We start from the raw sequence: 21,980 nt of genomic DNA, 5'->3' as shown, positions 1-21,980 counted from the left end.
GCCTGTCAACAGGAATGTGTGGGTTTTTTTTCTGACACTGAGAAAACTGATAAAGAAAAGAGCTTTTCTGTGGCAAACTGATAAGAATCTGAGTGATTGTAGGGGACTTGGCTTTTTGTTTTGTTCTGCTTAGATGAGCAGACTTGGAAATTAATATTGGTATTAGAATCATACAGAAAGGAGACAAGGTTCCAAGAGCTGAAGCAGCTTGTCGGGGATCCCTCAGCCAGCGGGCGGTCGGTCAGGGCTCCTGGCTGTAAGCCAGAAGGCTTCCTGTAACCCCTTGCTGTCCCACTTTTTCAGGTTCTCTGCATGTTTAAAATTTTAAAAGGTAAGCGGTATTAAGCATCTTTTTAAAATCAGAGCTAGCTTGTAAGACCACAGCTGGCCTCCCCTGGTATAAGACACGTATTAAGAGGCCCCACTCTGTCCTTCTGCAGTTGTATGACCAAAGTGGACTGAGCAAACTGTCCACCATGTGATGACACAGAAGTGGGACCAATGTCATACGTGGGTTGTGTAAAGCGGCTTTCAACCTTCTGTGTACCATTTGTAAATTTCCCTTTCATCCGGCCTATTACCATGAGCATGACCGAAATTGTTTTAAATGCTTAAATGGATTTTGGTGCCAGAATCATTGGTTTTGTACATTGTTAGGGAGAAATGGGCTAGAATAGGAAAGTGACATCTTTGGGAGGGGGGTGGTATTATGCAGAGCAGTTTCAGGACTGTTTATGGTGATTTCTTATACTTTGCAGAAATGTGAGTCAGTAATTCACTTTTTGTTTTCTCTAGAAAGAACTTGTGCCTAATCTCTACCTGATGCGCATTTTCTCTTTAGGTGACTTTTCAGATCACCTCTCCGTGTACTAGCGAGAGGCATTACGAGCATCTGGGACGATGCTGTCGCAAATGTGAACCAGGTTTGTACTTCGAAACCTCCTGTCATTGTCCTCCAGAAGTGGGTGGGGTTCTTTTTTTAATCTAAGGAACCATTTCTATCCTGCCAGACAAAAAAAGAAATTGGGTAGGCTTTTTACGGCAGTGGCAGGTAGTGGTGTTTGTCACTCTGAAGACAAAAACTTTTCTCTCAGTAGATGAAATCACTTAAAAATCAAGAGCAGTTTCAGAAACTGGTACTTGAATTAAGTACATGCTGGACCATGAATTAAGTACCAGCTTTCCAAAACGCTGTTTCTTGAGAAGGCAAGATGTTTTGTTTGTTTGTTTGTTTGTTTAATTATTTATTTATTTATTTTATTTTTGGCTGTGTTGGGTCTTCGTTTCTGTGCCAGGGCTTTCTCTAGTTGTGGCAAGTGGGGGCCACTCTTCATCGCGGTGCGCGGGCCTCTCACTGTCGCGGCCTCTCTTGTTGTGGAGCACAGCCTCCAGACGCGCAGGCTCAGTAATTGTGGCTTACGAGCCTAGTCGCTCCGCGGCATGTGGGATCCTCCCAGACCAGGGCTCGAACCCGTGTCCCCTGCATTGGCAGGCAGATTCTCAACTGCTGCGCCACCAGGGAAGCCCCCCATGATGGTTTTTGAAACTCTGTTTTAGAAGTTTGTGATTCAAACTCTCAAAATATGAGATACAACTCTTATTTAAAAGTATTATTTTGGGAAATTCCCTGGCGGTCCAGTGATTAGGACTCGGCACTTTCACTGCCAAGGTCCCAGGTTCGATTCCTGGTGTGAGAACTAAGATCCTGCAAGCCATGCGGTGTGGAAAAAAAAAAAAAAAAGTATCATTTTCACAGAAACTAGCAGGGGATGGGGATGGTAATCTATCCTAGAATCACTGCTAAAAATTACCGAAACCCTTTTATAACTCCTCCTCACAATACCTGCTGAGGGGTAGACAGTGGACTGGTCACCACTTCCCCAAAGTTGTTCTGCCAGAAGGTGACCAAGTGTTTCTATGGCCTCAGTGAAGCCCCACGTCCAGAGGGTCCTCACTCACTCACTGCTCTGGGGAGAGGAGGAGAGCTTTGAGGAAAAGGTGCTTACCTTATAACAAGATCCTTTAGATATTTCAGCTACAAATATTTTTGGGGGTTCGTAGAATGAAGATCCAGTGATTTTCATGCACGCATGTGTGTGTGTTTATGTGTGTGTGTATTACTCTCTGATCAAACTAAGTTAACCGTGAGCCCACAGTATACTTGGGACAAAAGAAGTTAACTCTCCAGGTTGACAGTAGAGGGGTTTTGAAGATGGGAGGGGAGGGGTGAGAGGAAGTTCCTCTTGCTTAGCCCCCAGGGAACCCCTCAAGTTCTGCAGGCACCAGTTTGAAAACCATAGTTCTTTTCCTTAGTCAGCAGAGGTTTGGGGTGGAAGGGGTGGTCTTTTACTTAGAAGATCTAAAAGACTGCCATGAACACAGGCACAGCAAACCCAGGAGAGGTTATCTGAGCCAGCCCGGAGGCCTGAGGAGCCCTCACTGTGAGATGTGGTCTTATCTCATGTATCAGTCTACCTTTGGGGGATGTCCTGGGATCATGGTCATGTAAGGGCTCCAGTAAATTGGTGCTTTTTTTTTTTTTTGGCCACACCCCGTGGCTTGCAGGATCTTAGTTCCCTGACCAGGGATTGAGCCTGGGCCCACAGCAGTGAAAGCACGGAGTCCTTACCACTGGACCACCAGGGAATTCCCAGATTGGTGCATTTTTGTTGATTTGTTGGCTTTTTTGGGAGGGAGTATTTTTGATTGGTGCATGTTTCCCCTTCTAATTTAAGGAAAGTACTTGTCTTCCAAATGCACTGCTACCTCTGAAAGCGTCTGTCTGTCCTGTGGCCCGGATGAATACCTGGACACCTGGAATGAAGAAGATAAATGCTTGCTGCATAAAGTTTGTGATACAGGTGAGTCAGTCATGTTGGGGGCTGTGTGGATAAATGATATTTTTAGATACAGCAATACTGTCTCTTTTAGGGGCCATGGGAAGAAGTTTTGACCACAGACCCCCAGAAAGATGTGCTTCGGATCCCAGAAGGATTGTGTTAAAATTCTTCATGTAGAACTTCTGTTCTGGAATAGTTTTGTTTTGTTTTGTTTTTATTGAAGTATAGGTGATTTACAGTGTTGTGTTAGTTTCAGCTATACAGCAAAGTGATTCAGATATATATATATATCTGAATATTTATATCTCCGATATTTCCTGTAAAGGGGTTATTAGACCTAGAAGGCTGATCAGAATCTGGGTTTTTCTGCTTGTTTTTGACAAAACTCCTTAAAAGGTGAGCATAATGTGGTGATGTCAGTACTCACAAAGTAGCTGCTTCTCTCTCTTTTGGGTGATATTAGCAGCTGTTGATGATCATGGCCTAGATCCATTTTCATTAGGGGCTGCAGAAAGGTGATGTTCTAATTCCATCATCCCTTCTTCCTTTATTGGCTGGAATGCTTTCTAAAGAGAAACTTCCCTCATCAACGGGTTGTTACCCTGAAGTACAGTATATACAGGAAAGGCAGAAAGAATGCTTGTAACTTTATTTACCACTTTTCAAAATAATGACTCGATCACCAAGTTGTCTCCAAAGGATTTGTATGAATATTATGAACTCATGCATTTACGTATTTGAGGTGTTTTAGTCTGTTGCGGTTACTAGTTTTACTGGTGCTTGGATTATCTCACCTCTCCCAGGTGGCCCCCAAGTCTTTCGATGTGGCCCCCGGTGTCTTTCTGAGCTCTCTTGCTCCCAGCCTCATCTTGGACGTTTCCTGCCCAGAAGCTGGAATCAGCCATTTCTCCAAGGATTTCTCATTGCTTTCAGCAGAACATCTTATTTAGCAACTTCAGTCTGGGTGCTGGGAAGGCTCCTTGCTACTGGATTGATCCTTGTATATAGGTTTGTTTTTTTTTTTTCAGTAGACAGAACTAGGAAATAAGCATTTTTCTAAACATCGTAATTTTTCTAAAGTGTTAGAGATAGCTGGCAGATTTTGTCCAGAGAAGGTAACATGGAAACTCCATTGAGCAGAAGCATCTGACCAAGTCTTTTTTCTTTCCCACTGCTTAGTAATGAGCTTGACTCATTGCTGTCTCTTGGAAAGAAAGATTCACTCTGTCTACTGCCAAAATTGATTAAAGCCCCAAACCTAGTGCATTAAGATATTTAAAAATATGTCAAAATTGTTCATAACCACCCAGGCTTATATGCACTTACTTTTATATATATATATATAAAACTTTATTTATTTTATTTACTTATTTTTGGCTGCGTTGGGTCTTCGTTGCTTCACGCAAGCTTTCTCTAGTTGTGGCGAGCAGGGGTTGGGGTTCGCGGGCTTCTCATTGTGGTGGCTTCTCTTGTTGCGGAGCATGGGCTCTAGGCGCACGGGCTTCAGTAGTTGTGGCTCGCGGGCCGTAGAGGACAGGTTCAGTAGTTGTGGCGCATGGACTTAGTTGCTCCCCGGCACGTGGGATCTTCCTGGACCAGGGCTTGAACCCGTGTCCCCTGCATTGGCAGGAGGATTCTTAACCTCTGCGCCACCAGGGAAGTCCACATGCACTTACTTTTGAGTGGGATACTGGAATTCGAATTTTCCAAGGAAAATGACACTTGTCCATATGTTCCAGACAGTATGTCCATGTTTATGCAAGTTGGTCTTGGTGCTTCAGAGCTGACCTGGGCCTCGGAGAGTGGACACAGAAGGGAGTGGAGACTTCTCAGGTTCACCCAGCTCTGGTCTGAAAAGAATGGGAACAGGAAGCATTCCCTCCCTGCTGGTTATAACTTGAGACAGTGAAGGAGGGAACAGGTTTCTGGTTTCTTTGTTTTCTCTTGGAACTCTGTCCTAGGCAGTTCAGGCTGCTATAACAGAATACCACAGACTCAGTGGCTTAAACAACAAATATATATACCGAACAGTTCTGGAGGCTGGAAGTCTGGGATAAGGGTGCCAGCATGGCGGGGTTCTTGGTGTGTTCCCTATTCCTTGTTTCAAGACAGCCACTTTCTTGTGTCCTCACATGGTGGCGAGCAGAGAGAGAGCGGAAGCAAGCTTTGTGCCATCTCTTATTATAAGGGCTAATCCCATTCATGGGGGGCTCCACCCTCATGACCTAATCACCTCCCAAAGCCCCCACCTCCTAATATCATCACACTGTGGGGGGGGGTGGTTTTAGGATTTCAACATATGAATTTTGAGGGGACACAAACATCAGTCCATAACAAACTCTGATAAGTATTCAGAAATATAAAGTACAAGGGCTGTTTGGACAATCCAGGTGAGATGGGGATGTATAGGAGGAGTAGGAGGTCTGTTTTAAATAAATGTTATTGTGTTGTTTCATGTATGCATGTGTGTGTGCAGGTGATTCTTGTTATTCATGGTAGTTATGTTCTATAAAGTAACCACAAACACTGAGCTAGCAAATACTGAACCACCACTCCTGGGTGGGTGAACATAACCTCATTTTGTGTGTGTTTCTATTTAAAGACACCTTATTTAAGAAAAATTTTGATTCATTAACAATGAACTCACAATAAACAGCCTTGAACAAAGTTTATCTAATGTATGGATTTTCTCCAGAAGACACATCATCGCCTTCTTGGACTTAGAAACACTCGACAGCACTTCAGCCCTATACTTGGGGGCCATTTTAAACAGTGAACTCACCAATAAAAAACACGAAAATGCCCAAAATAGGACACTAAATAGACCACAAAAAGGACTCTGATTTCCAGTGTGAGAGCTAAAACTAGAAGGCAGTGTCACCCCATTTGCCCTTGGCGGGGGACATGCATGTCCAGCCAGTGACTCAAAATTTTCGCTGTTCTGCATGTGTCGGAGAATAACTGCAAAAGCGCCAGGAGTTATTGATTTGGGGGTTACGATTAAATTTTAACCAGTAGGCGAAATTGCCAATATGAACCAGCAAATAATGAGGGTCGACTGTGTGTGAGCATTTACCTCTATTCCACAAAAACTGGAAAGGGCCAGGAGGTTTGAGATAAGGAGAGAGCGCTTTGCTATGTGTTGTGAGAAAAGAGACAACGAACGTGTTATCCTTAGTTTTGGGGGAGAGATTAATTTCCAAGTATGTCGCCAGGCCCAGCCTCCTTACTTTGCCCATATCTAATCCCACAGTGACGCCTGTTTTCAGGACTGAATAATCCTGCGGCCCTGCAGGATCCCAAGATGAATCCCCAGTCTCCAGAAACCCAATTCTCTTAGGTCTGATCTAGCATTGGTGTTAAGAATGTTTATCACATTTGAATTTACTAAAACTCAGGAAGCTGTGAAGTCGACTATTTTGCATTCGTCAAAATAGTCAATGATCAGAAACTCACCAGGCCTTAATCTTCCTACCAACATGAAAACTGACTTTTCAAAAACCACAAGACTCTTAATTATTGAGAGAGAGAGAAAAAAAAAAACAACAACAAAACCTTCTGGGATGTTTTAGTGCCAGCACAGGAAGTGTGAGGGGGAACTTGGGAGTTCCTGAATCCCGGCGTGCTGAGTGATTCATCCGTGCGCTGCGTCCGGGGGGTCTGGGTGGTTTGGGGCTGGTGGTGCTGGAGAGCGAGTGGCACGAGGTGGAAGGTGTGTATCCGCCCTTGCTCCCGCTGCCTCACCGCCCTGTCTTTCTCTCCCGCAGGCAAGGCCCTGGTGGCCGTGGAGCCCGGCAACCGGACGGCTCCGCGGCGCTGCGCCTGCACCGCCGGGTACCACTGGAGCGAGGACTGCCGCTGCTGCCGCCGCAACGCCGAGTGCGCGCCCGGCTTCGGCGCCCGGGTCCCGGGTACGAGCCGGGGTCCCGCGTCTCGCGGCGCTCCCCAAAGCCGTGCAAGTACCCCCAGGCCAAAGCGGCCTCTCAGACGGCTTCCCTGAGTCATCACATTCTGCGGGAGCAGGGGGCGCTGGAGGGGGCTGAGGGTTCCCTGGGAACGGACCCCCGGTTGTGCGCCTCCAGGGGAATGTGAGAGCTCGGCCCATGCGCTCTGCTCAAGGCTTCTCCTTCTGAACCTTCCCATGCCCACTAAGGGGGGAACCGGATCATGCAGGGGTCCCCAAACTTTTTTTTAAAACATGTGCACCCTCTTTGGAGAATTTTGAAAAGCCGTGCACCTCCTGCCAAGATTTTAAATAGACAGCTAAACATTTTTATTACAAATTGAAAGAGTCGCTTAAGGACTTAGTTTCCAGGGAATTGGAACAACAGTAAGTTACACTTTCTAAAATATTCAGCGGGATCAAAACATGGGATAGCAACTGAATAACCATCATCATCCATTTAAAAATGCACCAATCGTCTTTAACTGTTGGAAATTTTATATAGTTCTTTTCTCTCCTTTGATTTGTATCCATTTCACCTTCCCCACAGAGTTTTATCCTAATGTATTTTTAAGCTCGGGGGGTTTATACTAATCACCTTTTCATACTCTTTCACATGAAAAAAAATGCACCTATTTGAAATTTTAATTTTTAAAAATTTCTTGTGACTCAGGGTTCTAACCTTAAAAACATTTCTTCTGGACTGAGTTGTTACTACAGTTATTATTATACACAGTTGGTCCAAAAGATGAATATATTATATTTTGCTATACTATAATTATCAAAGTAAAACACAGGGTTGGGAGAATTAAAAATATTATTCATTTCATTTCATATGGAGGAAAATGTCCATCACAGAGTCTGACACAGTCAGTCCTTCAATTAAACCAGACAGGCTTTCTCGTGGGAAGAAGTCTGACGATTTTTTAATTACTAAAATAAATCTCCCTATGACAGCCTGCTCCCTTCTGAATTCTGGTTCTGAGATATAGGCAAGACCCAGAGCCTTTCCAAAAGTTTGTTAGCTGCATGAAAAAAGGTGCTGGTCCCTTTCTGCTTTTTTTTTTTTTTTTTCTGGTCAGTGTTCTCTCTGCTTTGCTCCTTTGGAAATGGTGCATTCTTCAGCAATAGGTGGAGGGTAGAGGGGGTGACGTGGATGACTGAAAATTTTACCCCTGCCTTGCAGTATATTTGAACTCAGAACAACTGAACCTGATCCCAAATACCCCATATCTGTTGTCACACCCTTGCCCTTAATAGATAGGGAAAGACAGAAGCTGTAATGAGGTGCTCTGAATGCAGGAGCTTTCCATCACCAATATTTTGACTTGTTGCTTTGTTTGGCATCTCAGAAGTTTGGCACTGTGGTAGGATTTAGAGAAGGTATGAACTGTGTGCCTTCTTTTATAAAGTGGGAGTGTGATTGTGAAAGGAAAAAAGAGAAAGGAGAATGCGCAGGATGCCCCCATCAGGTCAGTGTTACAAAGAGCAGACATGAAAGTCGTGTCCCTTCAAACTCTTCGTGCCTTGCAGCCCCTTTAGGAAGTCGCTTTGTTTTTAAGGGTTACTCTTCCAGAGGGTGTTTATCTTTTTAAAAGCTGTTTGAATTAATACGAGTGACTAGATGTTAAATGCACCTTTGTTGATATCATTTCAAGACAAATCAAATTGCTAGAGTAAGGGGTGGGTACCCTACTTATTGAGGCAATTGCAGAAATCAAGAATGTACTTCCCACTTGACTTTGGACAAAGAAAATGTAATTCCTTATTTTAGGGTTTTATTCATGAAAATAAACCACAGAAGTGCTACTAATTTCAAGAGTAATTTGTGGTTTTGGCACAAGCCAATTGCTTATTATGATATCACATGGTAGCCAATGTCCTTCTTTACTGGAATTACCAAAGGGTCATCTTGTGTCAATTGCAGTAAAGGTAATAGACATAGGAAATCTGAGACATTTCCTATTTTGATAATGTAGTTCATGTGGAATATGAGGGGGGTAAAGACCGCTTACTAACCAGGATCAATTCCTGCTTTCAGTGCTATGGCTTAAGGCGGGGGTCCAAAATCCATCCCACCACTTGTGTTTGTGTAAATAGGATGTTATTGGAACACAGCCCCATCCATTTTTTTTTACTCATTATCTGTGACTTCTTTCACACTACAAGTAATTTGCAGAGACCAGAAGGCCTGCAAAGCCTAAGATATTTATTGTATGGCTCTTTATAGAAAACTGTTACTACCAACCCTTGGTTTAAGAGAAAGAGACCTATAGTGTAAGTTGGTTCGTTTTTTTCTTTTTTCTTTTTTTTGAAAACTTTGTCAACACTCCGATACTTAGACTGGTGAGAGTATTGATCAGAAAGGGTCAAGACAAGAAGTTTCCTTTAAAAGCGGTAAATGGGCTGCCATTCTCTGTACCCAAAGCCTGGTGTAAGCCCCAAAGGGGAGACAGGGGAGAACAGACAGGTGCTTGATTAAAACAAAACAGATAGCAGGCTCCCTGGCCAGGAAACAAAGGATCGGTGACCAGGACGGTGGCTCTGACCGGCAGAGGGTCCGGACCAGAGAGCTGGATCTAATTCAGATCTAATTCAGATCTGGCGTTGGCGCCCTGACACTGAGCCAGTTCCCCTCTGGACACAGTGCTGTCACCTGCTGTGGGGTCTCGGGCCCTCTGAAGTCTGTGAGGACTTCAGCCACCGGCCGCAGGTGGTGAGGGCAGGAATGGGGAGGCAGGAGGCAGGCGGGGCGCTTCTGATCTCTGGTCCTCTGGACCGTCCTCCTGGCCGATCTCTAAGTGTCCTTGTTTGTCTTGTGTTCTTTTGTCCGTTGGTCTTTTTGACAGTGCAGCTCAACAAGGACACGGTGTGCGAGCCCTGCCTCGCAGGCTACTTCTCCGACGCCTCTTCCTCCACAGAAAAATGCAAACCCTGGACCAAGTAAGTGACAACGAAGGAACCCAGAGGGTTTGTTGATTTTAAACCCAACTCAGCCTCTGCGGTCTCGTCTGTTTTGAAAACAGACTGATTCAGTTTGATGAGGCTTCCTCTGGAAGCCAGGTTCACAACAGAAAAAGTCTGTCAATTGGGCGTGAGGGAAATAAACCAGTGCAGCCAATCTTCACCCTGATGTGTGACAGGAATTGTGTATTGCTTGTTAGATTCAGTTTGACTGAAGCTTTGACTTATAGTTGCAGCTGCTTTTTCCCTTTTTCTAACCTTATTTAGTTGCAAATTACTTAGGATGCTTATTATCACTCACCAGTCCCACTTTTCCCAGCTTCCCAGCATCACTGGTTTACTTGTACAAAGATGTGTGTGTGTGTGGTGTATGTGCAAATAGAAGCCTCCTGTTTAAATAAATGTTTACACACTTGAGGGTTTTTTTTCCGCATAATATATCCTGAAGGAAGCTCATTCCATATTAGTTCACTTAGATCTTTGTGGCTTTTTACAGCTACATAGTATGTCATCTTAGAGATGTACCATAATTTATTTAATAAGCTCTCTATTGATAGTCATTTAAGTGGTTTGCAGTCTTTTGCAGTAGTAAATAAGTTTGCAATGAATCATCTTTTCTATATACTATCTCACACTTATGTGAGTATATCCAGAGTGAAATTCCTGAGTCCTTTCATGGCATGCTTGTTGTTGAATACTCATAATCAATGTCATGATTCTTTTCGTTCCCAATAAATTAATTCTCGTAAAATATTTATTTTCTGATCCACTTATCCAAGTTTTATTTTGAAAAGATTTTCTGTGTTTTCAACTTCGAAAGGGTATTCATCCAAAGTTTATCACTTAGCTATGGTAATTGAATTTGGAATCTTCTTTACTGAAGACGCCAATCTTTTCTCTTTTGGACCATGCTCTCAGAGTAGTTCTTAGAGAACACTGGCAGTAGTTACTCTTGCCTTTGTCCACCTTAATGATGTGTGGATAGACACTGGGGATTCAAACATCCACAAAGACCTGGTTCCTCTCCTGAATGAGCTTGCAATCTAAAGGGATAGAACCTTTTGTAGCTTTTTTTTTTTTTTTTTTAATAAGAATATAAAACCAAAGCACTTACCTACCTTTCCCCTCACAGCTGTACCATTCTTGGAGAGACAGAAGCACTTCACGGGACCGATAAATCAGATGTGGTTTGTAGTTCTCTTCCACCTACAAAACCACCAAATGGTATGTTGAATAGAGCAGGTTGGTTGGGTAGATGTGCCCCAGTCTAGTCAGCTCTTCTAGATTTCTCCCGAATTACATGCTGTATCCAGAGGCGTCCATTTCTCCCTTCTCATCTCATCCTATCCATGGTCAGCTCAGTATTTCATTTTTATTAGTATTTTAATTCCAGATATGTTGTTTATTTGATAATTTTCTACTTTGGAATGGATAACTAGTAATTTATTCGTATATGCCAAAAAAAGAAAGAAAACTGAGGTGCAAACATAAATTAAAATGCCCAAATATGATAGGATGGTGGTGGTCACAGTGGTCACAGTAGGGTACCTATGGGAGATTTTGGTCACCAGCCAGAGTTAGCAACTTGTTAGAAGATAGCTATCATTATTTCTGGAACATCCTGTGGATCAAATCAATCTCAAGTACAGTTTCAATGATTGACAGAAAGTTGACAGTTAATGGCGGAAGCTGCTTACCCAGGTGAGCGAGATGCTGTGAAGGTGGGTCCAGGTATCACAGCACAGGAGGAGGCATAAGTGGCAAGAAAACCTTTCTAATGAGGCGAGAGAACCTAGGCCACAGAGCGATGGGGTTGATGAACATTGACTAAGAAAATCAAGGCCTTAGCTTTGACATTTTGGCAAACAGGAGAACATCAAAGGGATCTGGATAAGGAATTGCACAGTCAGAGCAGCACTTTAAAAAGGCCATTAAGAGAACATTAAAAATAACTGAGGGAATAAAAAATTGTCTCAAAAAAGACAGAAGGAGAGGACTTCCCTGGTGGCGCAGTGGTTGAGAATCCTCCTGCCAATGCAGGGGACACGGGTTCAAGCCCTGGTCCGGGAAGATCCCACATGCCACAGAGCAACTAAGCCCGTGCACCACAACTACTGAGCCTGCACTCTAGAGCCCGTGAGCCACAGCTACTGAGCCCGTGTGCCACAACTAATGAAGCCTGTGCACCTAGAGCCCAAGCTCTGCAACAAGAGAAGCCACGGCAATGAGAAACCCACGCACCACAACGAAGAGTAGCCCCCGCTCGCCGCAACTAGAGAAAGCCCGCGTGCAGCAGCAAAGACCCAATGCAGCCAAAAAAAAAAAAAAAAAGACAGAAAGAGAGGAAAAGCAAGAGTCCAGAAACCAGGTCATGTAAACCAAGAGCTTACAGTATAAAGGTACTAGCATTTAAGTGATCAAGGGGGGATGAAAAAAATGGTTGAGTCCACACTGTGTTGTAGATGAAGTACCTGAAACACTTCGCAGGATGGCTGTGGTTCTGTTCTCATGACCAGCAAAACCCTGGTGCCATGTTGTTATTTGGAAAGAGATTTGATAAGGGGCTTCCTTTTGCCTCCAGAGCCCATCCCTGGAGAGAGTGAAGTGTTCTGTAGGTAAGCAAAGATGATGGATGGTGTGGTCATCCCTATTAGAGTTATTCTAAAGTAGAAGCATTTAAATATGGTCCTGGGCTGGCCCCTCAGAACTATGGCAGCCGGCAGGACTGGGCTGCATTGTCGATTTCACCCTTCTGAACGGGAGCTCTCCCTGACAAACCTACAGTCAGGGTCGGGGACCTTCCTATTGCTCTTATATTCCACACCAACATCCTTGATTCTGGGGTTTGATTGAAAGGGTTATGTTTTTAAATGGAGAAAGTAAAAACAATCTTTAATGCCATTTTTCTCATTTTCTTCCAACACAGAACCCCAGATTTACTTGCCCAGTTTAATTATTCTGCTTCTCTTCATATCTGTGGCATTAGTTGCTGCTGTCATCTTTGGTGTTTACTATAGGAAAAAAGGGAAAGCACTAACAGGTATTGTGTCTATGGTGGGGTTTGAAAATGAATGTTAAAGCCAATAGATACGTTTCTAGGTGTATGCTTTGAAGAGGCATATATTGCCCTCTGACTGCCTCTGGTGATCTGTTTAAACTAAGGTGACACACGCTTTATACCTAATTCATTGTTCTCTGGCAAAACAAACAAACGAACAAACGAACAAAAATCCATTGTGCCTGTTTATGTATATGCAAACAAAAATATTCTAGGTGCAGGAAACCAATGACTGTTGTATAGATTATATAGTGTCAGATATGCAGAGGTTGCATTTATCCTAGAATACAAACACTTTTAATTACTTAAATTTAATTAATTACTTAATTAAAACAGAGACAAAATGTTCAGGTAAATGGCAGATGGAAAGTTTTGACTGGGGTGTTACCCTGATAGGTGAATTTAAAATTCTGAAAATAAGTGGTCTTATATTCAGTAAAATGCAGGTGCTCATTCTCAGAATGAATAATCAAGTGTCGTCTTGTTTATTGGGAATAGTTTTTCCACAAAAAAAAATTGTTTGATAGTGTCTTTTAACATCACATCCTGTTTGACTTTTATACTACAAAGCTAAAAAGTATAATTTTTAAGAAAGTGTTCAAGGCTTCACTAGGTTTCCTAAACCTAGTGCACATCATTGTCTTTTGAAGCACCTGTGGTCTCACCATCCTTTCCCATTTTCAGTTGCTCACTTGTTTTGTCCGCCTTTGCTTTGCTGTGATTCCATCAGTTCTCTCACAGTCACGTCCATAGACTTCATGAAATCCTGCATATCTTACTATTTCCATTAACATTCCATCGCCTAATGTAACACTGGGCAATCAAAAGATTAAAGAGGGAAGATGGTGACTGACGATGCCAGTGTTAAGCAGAGAGTATTTGAAGAGGAAAAGTTGGAATTAACTTTTTAAAAAGTCTATCATTATTGAATATTGTTATTTAATGCAACTTCACCTCCCCAACATTGGAACTGGGGATTTGAATAATGCATGTTCAGAGATGCTGATGGATTGCTCACTCATATAGCCATGTTTTCATGAGATAAACAGACTCCCAGTGTTTTATTCTTTAGTTTTTTTCTCTGTGATAATCTCTTTTGGCCATATCTTACCAATGCCAAAGGCAATGGGCCTGCCCACCACTGGGTCGGGATGTGTGACTGTCAGCTTTCTCTTCATCCCTTCATTCAACACATATTTTTTGGCCCCCAGGGACTGGACAGACACTGGGGTCTCAACACTGAGCAACAAAAACAGAGCCAGTGCCCTCAGGGAAGAAGCTTCTCTGTGAGCAAGGCAGGGATTGGCCCATACAATGAGGCTGAGTGTGGAAAGGGAGGTGCAAGAGCTCCAGGGGTGACAGAGTTGTCTGTCCAGCCTCGGGGTCGGCCAGGGCCTCCCAGGGCGGAGGCAGGGGACCTGAGATCTGAAAGACAAGTTGGAATGAACTAGCCCAAGGGGAGCTAAGGAGAATCAAAAGCATTCCATGCAAAGAGAATTGCATGATTGGAGGGAGCAGAGCAAGTTGGGGGGATTGGAAGGTTAGCGCAGCTGGAGCAGAAAGTCAGAACCAGTGTGACATGAAACTGCTAAGAAGTGCGCTCCCATCCTGAGCAGAGGGGGGCAAAACAACCCTGTGGTTTTAGTATCTGGCTATTTTAGTAATTAAAGCAAATTTGGGGCTACGGAAAGAGCGGATGCAGACCCACCAGTAAGGAGGGCTTTTGCAGTCAACCAGGAGAGTAGTTACGAGTAATTACCACCTCCGTGTACAAATGTTATTTTTAGTATCATCTGTAACTGTCTAGTCCTGATCCCTAAAAGGAAAGAGCTGCAACTTTCCTTTTATTTGGAGTATCTTTATTTTTATGTAATTTTAAAGTGATAGAAAATAAGCACGAATAATAACGACGATGATAGTCGTAACTGACATATTAATTATTTATCATGTGCCAACACTGCTCTACACATTTTACGTGTCCTAAGTCTCCACAACAGCACTGAGAGGGAGGCATTATTATTTCCCCCGTTTTATGATGCGGAAACTGAGGCTCAGAGAGGTTAAACAGACCAGGCAACGTCACATAAGAGGTATCATTACCTATTATGATGACGTCATTATCTTCCAGTGGAGAATGGACAACCTCTTAGCTTTAGTCTTTATAGTGAATTCAACATCACATATTCAGTGGAGGTGGGATAAAATTTTATCTTTGTATTATATACATTCATAGATTTTTTTTAATTCATAGATTTGACCTTTTAAGTTTCATCAGTTCTATTTTAAAAAGTTAAGGAAGATATACTTTGTACACGCCACAGAACATATTCTTTCTTCTGAGAAGCAGCAGGGTGAAAAAGATTCGGGGCCCGCTGGAATTCAGTGGGGCCTGACACAGCCTTCTGGCATGCACTTTACTTTTATCATACGTATATTTGTGCTAAGTCCCCTAGACCCACATCACCTTTGTTCCCCTACAATACCTAACAGGGTCCCTAATAGTCAAAGAAAAATTGCTAGGGGCATGAGAATGTCTGTAGTCAAAACAGCAGCTCTGACAGCCCTCAAATGTGCCTGAAGGTATTCGATGGAACATTAGGGCATCATATTTGGCTTTACATAGATCAAAAAGTTCTGTTTTTGATAGGAGGAGGAAGATGCCTTCATAGTCTTTAAATTGGTTGATTTTCTTTTAAATGTTTCACTCTCAGATTTGCAGACGATTGTGTTTAAAGACAATATTGATCTGACATAGTGGTCAATAATACTGAATTAGAAATAGGAAATAATAATATGAAGCGCTTATCCTTACTTTGTTTTTCTAGCTAATTTGTGGCACTGGGTCAATGAAGCTTGCGGCCGCCTAAGTGGAAATAAGGTAAATTTTAAAGTCTTAAGTGCCTCCTTTAAGTACTGTTAACAATTTGGGGGAATTCCCTGATGGTCCAGCGGTTAGGACTCGGCGCTTTCACCGTCAGGGCCCGGGTTCCATCCCTGGTCGGGGAACTAAGATCCCACAAAGCCAAGTGCACGAGACCAAAAAAAAAAAAAAAAAAAAAAAATTGGCTGATATAAATATTATTAGTCAAATAGTGAATGCGTACTTCCTTGAGAGGATGGAACCTCAAATCCCAGGATTGATCCCCACAGAGTAACCCAAAGCCCAAGTCGGTGCTCATCCTAAATGCTGTTTTCTTTGTATTTCATTCCATTTCTGTCATCTCTGTGCCCATGTATTATTTATATTATTATTTTAGTGCCAATCTCTATTGCCTAGGACAGATTCCTAGGAGGGAAGAACGGTCACATTCCTGTACTCTGTAGTTATTTTGGTGGCTCTTAATTTTGGTATAACTTCAAAATTGTCGGAAAGCAGTGAGATAGTACAAAAACTTCCACCTGCCCTATACTCAGATCCACCGATTGTTTATATTTTCACATTGCTTTATTATTTGCTATCTGTACGTTTGTATATGCATATGTATATTTTTTCTCTTGAACCATTTTTTTTAAATTTATTTATTTAATTTATTTATTTTTTGGCTGCATTGGGTCTTTGTTGCTGCAATCGGCTTTCTCTAGTTGTGGCTAGCAGGGGCTACTCTTTGTTCCGGTGTGCGGCCTTCTCATTGCGGTGGATTCTCCTGTTGCGGAGCATGGGCTCTAGGCGTGCGGGCTTCAGGAGCTGTGGCTCGCGGGCTCTAGAGCACAGTCTCAGTAGTTGTGGCACATGGACTTAGTTGCTCCCCGGCATGTGGGATCTTCCCGGCCCAGGGCTCAAACCTGTGTCCCCTGCATTGGCAGGTGGATTCTTAACTGCTGTGCTACCAGGGAAGCCCTCTTGAACCATTTTAGAGTGTGTGGCAGACATCATGTTCCTCTACGCTTAAATACTCCCATGTGAATTTCTTAAGAACAAGGACATTCTCTTATATAACCATAGTACCTTTATCAAAATCAAAAAATTTAGTAGTGGTACAATACTATTATATATCAATAATTTACATTTGATCTTGAAATTTCATTAATTATCCCATTATATCCTTTAGGTCTAGGTTCTTAGGTATAAAGATATATAAATTTTTAAAATTTTATTTATTTATTTTTGGCTGCGTTGTGTCTTCGTTGCTGCATGCAAGCTTTCTCTAGTTGCGGCGAGCAGGGGCTACTCTTCGTTGGGGTGCTCGGGCTTCTCATTGAGGTGGCTTCTCTTGTTGCAGAGCACAGGCTTTAGGCACGCGAGCTTCAGCAGTTGTGGCTTGCGACCTCAGTAGTTGTGTCGCACGGGCTTAGTTGCTCCGTGGCATGTGGGATCTTCCCGGACCAGGGCTCAAACCTGTGTCCGCTGCATTGGCAGGCAGATTCTTAACCACTGTGCCACCAGGGAAGTCCCTAAAGATATATAAACTTTAAACCTTGAGTTCATACTGATTTCTCCAATTCTGGTCCCAACACTACAGGATTTATTGTAGTCTTTCTTTAGCTGTATTTGAATCTTCCCTTCTCCAACAGTAAGAAACCCAGCTCCTATTATTCTCAGTATATTTACTCATTTACTCAGTTCCAGAATACACAGAAAGTAGTTTCAGAATCACTAAGCCATATCACAGCAAAAAGCAAAGCTACTAACCAGAGTTCAATATTTGTTCACAGGATTTTTAAATATTTAGATTGAGGGTATAGACAAAATCCTGTGTTCTAAAGTTATTTGGGTCAGCTCTCCCCCTTGCTTCAGTGTAAACATGCTATCCCATTGCAAATGCAGTTAGATTCATCTGATTCTGGTGGTACTCTATCTGAGGGTTCTCCCCACCCCCTAAACTTAAATAACGCAAATAAAGCGACATAGTGAGTATTCCATCTGTACTTGTTATGGTGGAAATAATTACTATAAACACCATTTTCAGCCACGTTTAGCAGACCCATGTTCTAACATTGCTGGTATTAATGCTCTGCCTTCTGAATTTAAATCAGCAGGAGTCCTCAGGCAGCAATCTTAGCTGCACTCGTGTGGAAGCCCCTAGTCAGCGTGAAATCTGTGAGGGTGTCTTACTGCTGACTCTGGAACAGAAGATGTTTTCTGAAGATATGTGCTGTCCTGACAGTGGAGGTGTGTGTGCAGGTGGCGGTCCCTGTGTGCCGGGAGAAGACGCCGGGATGCTCACCCTGGTCAGCGAGATTGAGGGGGACCCCTTCAGGAAGATTCCCACGGAAGACGAATACGTGGACAGGCCCTCCCGGACCCCAGACTCTATATTGTTCCTCACTCAGCCTGGAAGCACATCCATACCGCCTTTCCCTGAACCCCTGGAGGTGGGAGAGAATGACAGTCTAAGCCAGTGCTTCACTGGGACAGAGAGCTTCGTGGATTCCGAAAGCTGCCACTTCGCCGAGCCTCCGTGCAGGACTGACTGGATTCCTATGTCCTCAGAAAAGTACTTGCAAAGAGAAGTGGAAGGTGGCAATTGCCCCCACTGGGCAGCCAGCTCCAACTCTGCAGATGGCTGTGCAGGCTGCAGGAACCCCGCTGGGGAGGACCGGGAACCCCTGATGGGTTGCCCCCAAAGTGGACCCTTGCCCCAGAGCGCCTATGGCATGGGCCTTCCGCCCGAAGCAGCTGATGGGGCAGAGGCGGGAGGCCAGCCCATGGATGGGGCTGATGCACGGCTTCCCAGCTCGATGAGGGGAGGTCCTGGCTCTGGAGGCCCTTCCAGTGACCAGCCACCTGCATCAGGTAAGTGACTCTGCTGGTTTCTCCCTTCTGAGCAAAAAGGCCTGGTCTCTGTGCAGTATCTGGGGACAAGTGTCACATGCCGTTCAGGAAAGAGGGATGCTAACATGGGAAAAGTTCAGCTCGAGCATTTTCTCCTGATAAGCCTCTTTACATGCTGGGTTTTGAGTCAGTCCACATGTTGGGTTTGTGGATTGTACCCCTGGGGCTCTCTCTCTTGGTTTATACGTGCCCCATGCCCTTTTGCATTCAGGCTTCTCACAATGGGATTAGACCTCAAATCCCAGCATTGACCCCTGAAGACAATGCCAACATTGACCGCAGGACTGTCTGAAGTCAAGGCATTGCCTCAGATTTCTGGGTTTGGGTTTTTTCTTTAAAGCGACCTAGGCCTCAAATTTCCCCCCAAAAAAGCTCTTATAAATTTCAGGACAACAAACAAAATTGTTTAGTTAATAGTTGATTAATTAATATTTATTGAGTGTAGCTTGTTGATTCCGGGCCAAATTAATGGGGCAGTGGCTGTCCTTTGATGCTTTTTATGAGAAGCCCCTTTTATAAACACTGCATAGGATATATTTATGGAACCAGGAGGATGGTTTTACAATTTAAAATCATTATTGAGATTTATTGCTGCACCACTGCTTGAGCGTGAATAGGCCACCAGTTGTAATATTATAACTTTTTTCTGAGAAGGTAAAACATCCTCTGTTTTATTATGTAGTTACAGGGAACTTTTCTGCTGATGGTGAGGGCTTCCTCTGGTTCCGGGGATTGTTTGCTGTATTATGGGAAGGGGTGGTCAGGGATCTCTGAGAATTTTCTGAAAGCTATAGACCCTCTCTCCAGAAAAATGAATATATGCATATGTACTATTTAAGGGGCTTCACAGAACCCTCCCACTCTCCAAAACCACAAAGCCCGTTCATGGGCCACCTTTATCCTGGGATGCTTTTTCTTTTTCTTTTCTGCGTCTTTATTTAGACTGCCACCGGGTCTAGCAGCTGGTCTTTGAATTATTTTATAACCATGAGGTAGCTCGATCGGGCCCTAAGTGGAGACTGTTTTGCCCCATGCTGATGATGGCTCCTGGCTTATTGGGTAGAACAATGAATTTGAATCTCTTCTCCAAGGTTTGTGGTTTTGCTGCAACTACACAGATTCACTGATGGGTAAATTCTCTATCAGTTCTCAGTCAAACTGAAAGGAGGAGATAGGCCTGGGGATATTTTTCAAAGAACTGATATGTTTTTCCTCCAAAAGACCTCAACTTTTTTTTTCAAAGATTTTAAGTAATTTCCGTGTCTAAAAGTTTGGCTCTATGGTTCGGTTGTATTGTTCTCTTTCTTTTCTACAGGTTAATTTTCTTCCCACTGGTTGCCCACACAGAGAGAACACGAGTGTTTGGGGGTGTGGGGAGGAGGGAGGCGGAACCTCAGTGTGGCAGCTGCCACGTCTTGTGACACTGCCAGGGGACAGACCTGTTTTTCAGTTGCTAACATCAGGAAGGTGATGTTTGCTGCTGTGTGAAAAGCAGCAGCAGTTCTTGGAAGAACAGCACTGGCCAAAGTGAAAGAGATCAATTTTTTCGTAGTGTCATGAAACCAAAAAGGTGGATCCGAGCTCTCCTATAAGGAGTTAAAGCAGTGCCCATCTCTGCTTTTTTTATCTTTTTTTTCTCCAGCACTAAACATCTAGGCGTGGAAAGAAGGAAAAAAAAAAAGTGTGTCCTCAACTAAGTGGTGTTAATTTGCAAAAAGTTTACACTGCTTTTTCTGTCTTAATCTGGTGCTCAGCCATGTAAAACATCCGTAGAGAGTTGCCAGCAAGTGGGCCAAATTCATGTTGGCCTGAGGAGAAGTAACAGCCAGATTGATTTTTGAGGCTGTGCAGGTCTCTCCAGAATTACTTCTACATAAACAGGCCTTCTGATTCCTGGTCAAAATAGCACTTCCTCATTATTGTTTTTTTTTAATTGTCATAGTTTATCTTCTATAAAATGTGTGAAAGAGGATGGAACTTGGGTGAACGTTATAGGTGGGGTTAATCCTACATGATCTCCTGAAAGCCACTGTGCTCTCAGGACTTGAGGGAGGTGACCTTTTTATTGGCTTTTGGATTTTTATATGTGAGTATTTAAGAAGAAAAAAACTTACAACCAAATCAAGTGGTTTCTGCAGAAATGACAGGGTTGGGTGCCACCTAAGTAGGGAAAAGTATCTCCTTTACACCCAGCTTCCTTTTGAAGAGGATGATTGTTCTTCCAACAGCTCCACAAGCCTATCTTTCAAAAATAATACCCGACGGTAAGTCTGTGTTAGCAGTGTCACAGCTCTTAAAGCACAAGGAGAGTTATCAGCAAAAACCAATGAAAGGGGAAAACATACTTGTGGTTTTGTTTTGCGTAACCATGTCTTGATTTACGTCTTAAATTATCCTGATGACATGACGGTGGTTACTTTGGTTGCAAGCCCTTTCACCTGGAGTTTGGAGAATTCTGTGTCTAGAAAATGATGTCATGTGAAAGAACAACTTATGATTAATGTGTCACTAGTTGACCTGTGACTTGCTTCTTGCTCCTGAGATCACTTAATTGGTTCAGACACTTCTGAACTGGAGAGAGGTGTTTGTTCCCAGGGCCCACAACAATTCTTCATGAGCACCAGCTACATGATTCTCTATCAAATCTTTATTGAGGTTCCACTGAGACACGAAGACTTGGAAAAGCTTGGAAAACAAGTAGGGATTGGTGCTAGGGAATGGACAACACAAAGAGAATCAATAATTTGAGAAAGCAAGGCCCTCCGTGGCCAGCCCTCCTAACCTGCAGCCTGTTGGTCCTCTTCACCTGCTCACCCACCTAAGTTTGGCCAACACCAGCCTCAGCCATTTTTAGTGGGAATCTCTCACTTTCCTGCTTCTGCACTGTAACAGGCCTCCCCTAGTGTGGCTACCCTGTCCCCGCACGGTCCCCTTTTCCAGAGCACCCAGCTCCTCCTGACCTTCAAGTCCCAGCTCAAATGCTGCTTCCTAAACCAGGGATGCATGTTGGCTGCCTGGGTGGCCACTCTCCCCTTCCGTGCCCTCGGCAGCCCCTCGTAACTCGTCTTGGCATCTTTCTCACCGAGCCCAGCACACTCATACCTTTATCAACAGCCGTCTCTAGGCAGCCACGAACAGTTAGTTGGTAGGAATTGCCGTGACCTTCACCACTCCCGATCTTTCTCGTCTCTCCCATGGCAGCTTACTCACAGTATAAGTGAATAAGTGTTCATAAACTCATTCATTCATTCATTCATTCATTCATTCATTCCTCCATCCATCCAGTCATGAATAACTAAAGGAATAAGAGCCCATAGCTTCCTGTTTGTTCCCTAACTCACTCTCAGCCTCCTACCTCTTCGGTCTGTTCAGGGGAGCGGGGGGCCAGGCAGGGGATGGAAG

General features: G+C 43.6%; 1 protein-coding gene across 1 annotated transcript in view; it reads left to right on the top strand.

The window, feature by feature from the left end:
- Nucleotides 1-615: 615 nt before the first annotated feature.
- Nucleotides 616-21,980, top strand: part of TNFRSF11A (TNF receptor superfamily member 11a) — a 31,185-nt gene continuing 9,820 nt past the window's right edge. Inside the window, exons 1-9 of the mRNA XM_061169223.1 lie at nucleotides 616-645; nucleotides 842-923; nucleotides 2,736-2,861; nucleotides 6,608-6,751; nucleotides 9,633-9,726; nucleotides 10,880-10,971; nucleotides 12,674-12,787; nucleotides 15,631-15,683; nucleotides 17,780-18,539. Of these exons, the coding sequence (XP_061025206.1) occupies nucleotides 616-645; nucleotides 842-923; nucleotides 2,736-2,861; nucleotides 6,608-6,751; nucleotides 9,633-9,726; nucleotides 10,880-10,971; nucleotides 12,674-12,787; nucleotides 15,631-15,683; nucleotides 17,780-18,539 (1,495 nt within the window). The remainder of the gene's footprint in view (nucleotides 646-841; nucleotides 924-2,735; nucleotides 2,862-6,607; nucleotides 6,752-9,632; nucleotides 9,727-10,879; nucleotides 10,972-12,673; nucleotides 12,788-15,630; nucleotides 15,684-17,779; nucleotides 18,540-21,980) is intronic.

Source organism: Eubalaena glacialis, chromosome 15 (genome assembly GCF_028564815.1).
Source record: "Eubalaena glacialis isolate mEubGla1 chromosome 15, mEubGla1.1.hap2.+ XY, whole genome shotgun sequence".
In the NCBI taxonomy this organism is placed as follows: Eukaryota; Metazoa; Chordata; class Mammalia; order Artiodactyla; family Balaenidae; genus Eubalaena; species Eubalaena glacialis.
This window is presented reverse-complemented; position numbering and strand designations above follow the sequence as displayed.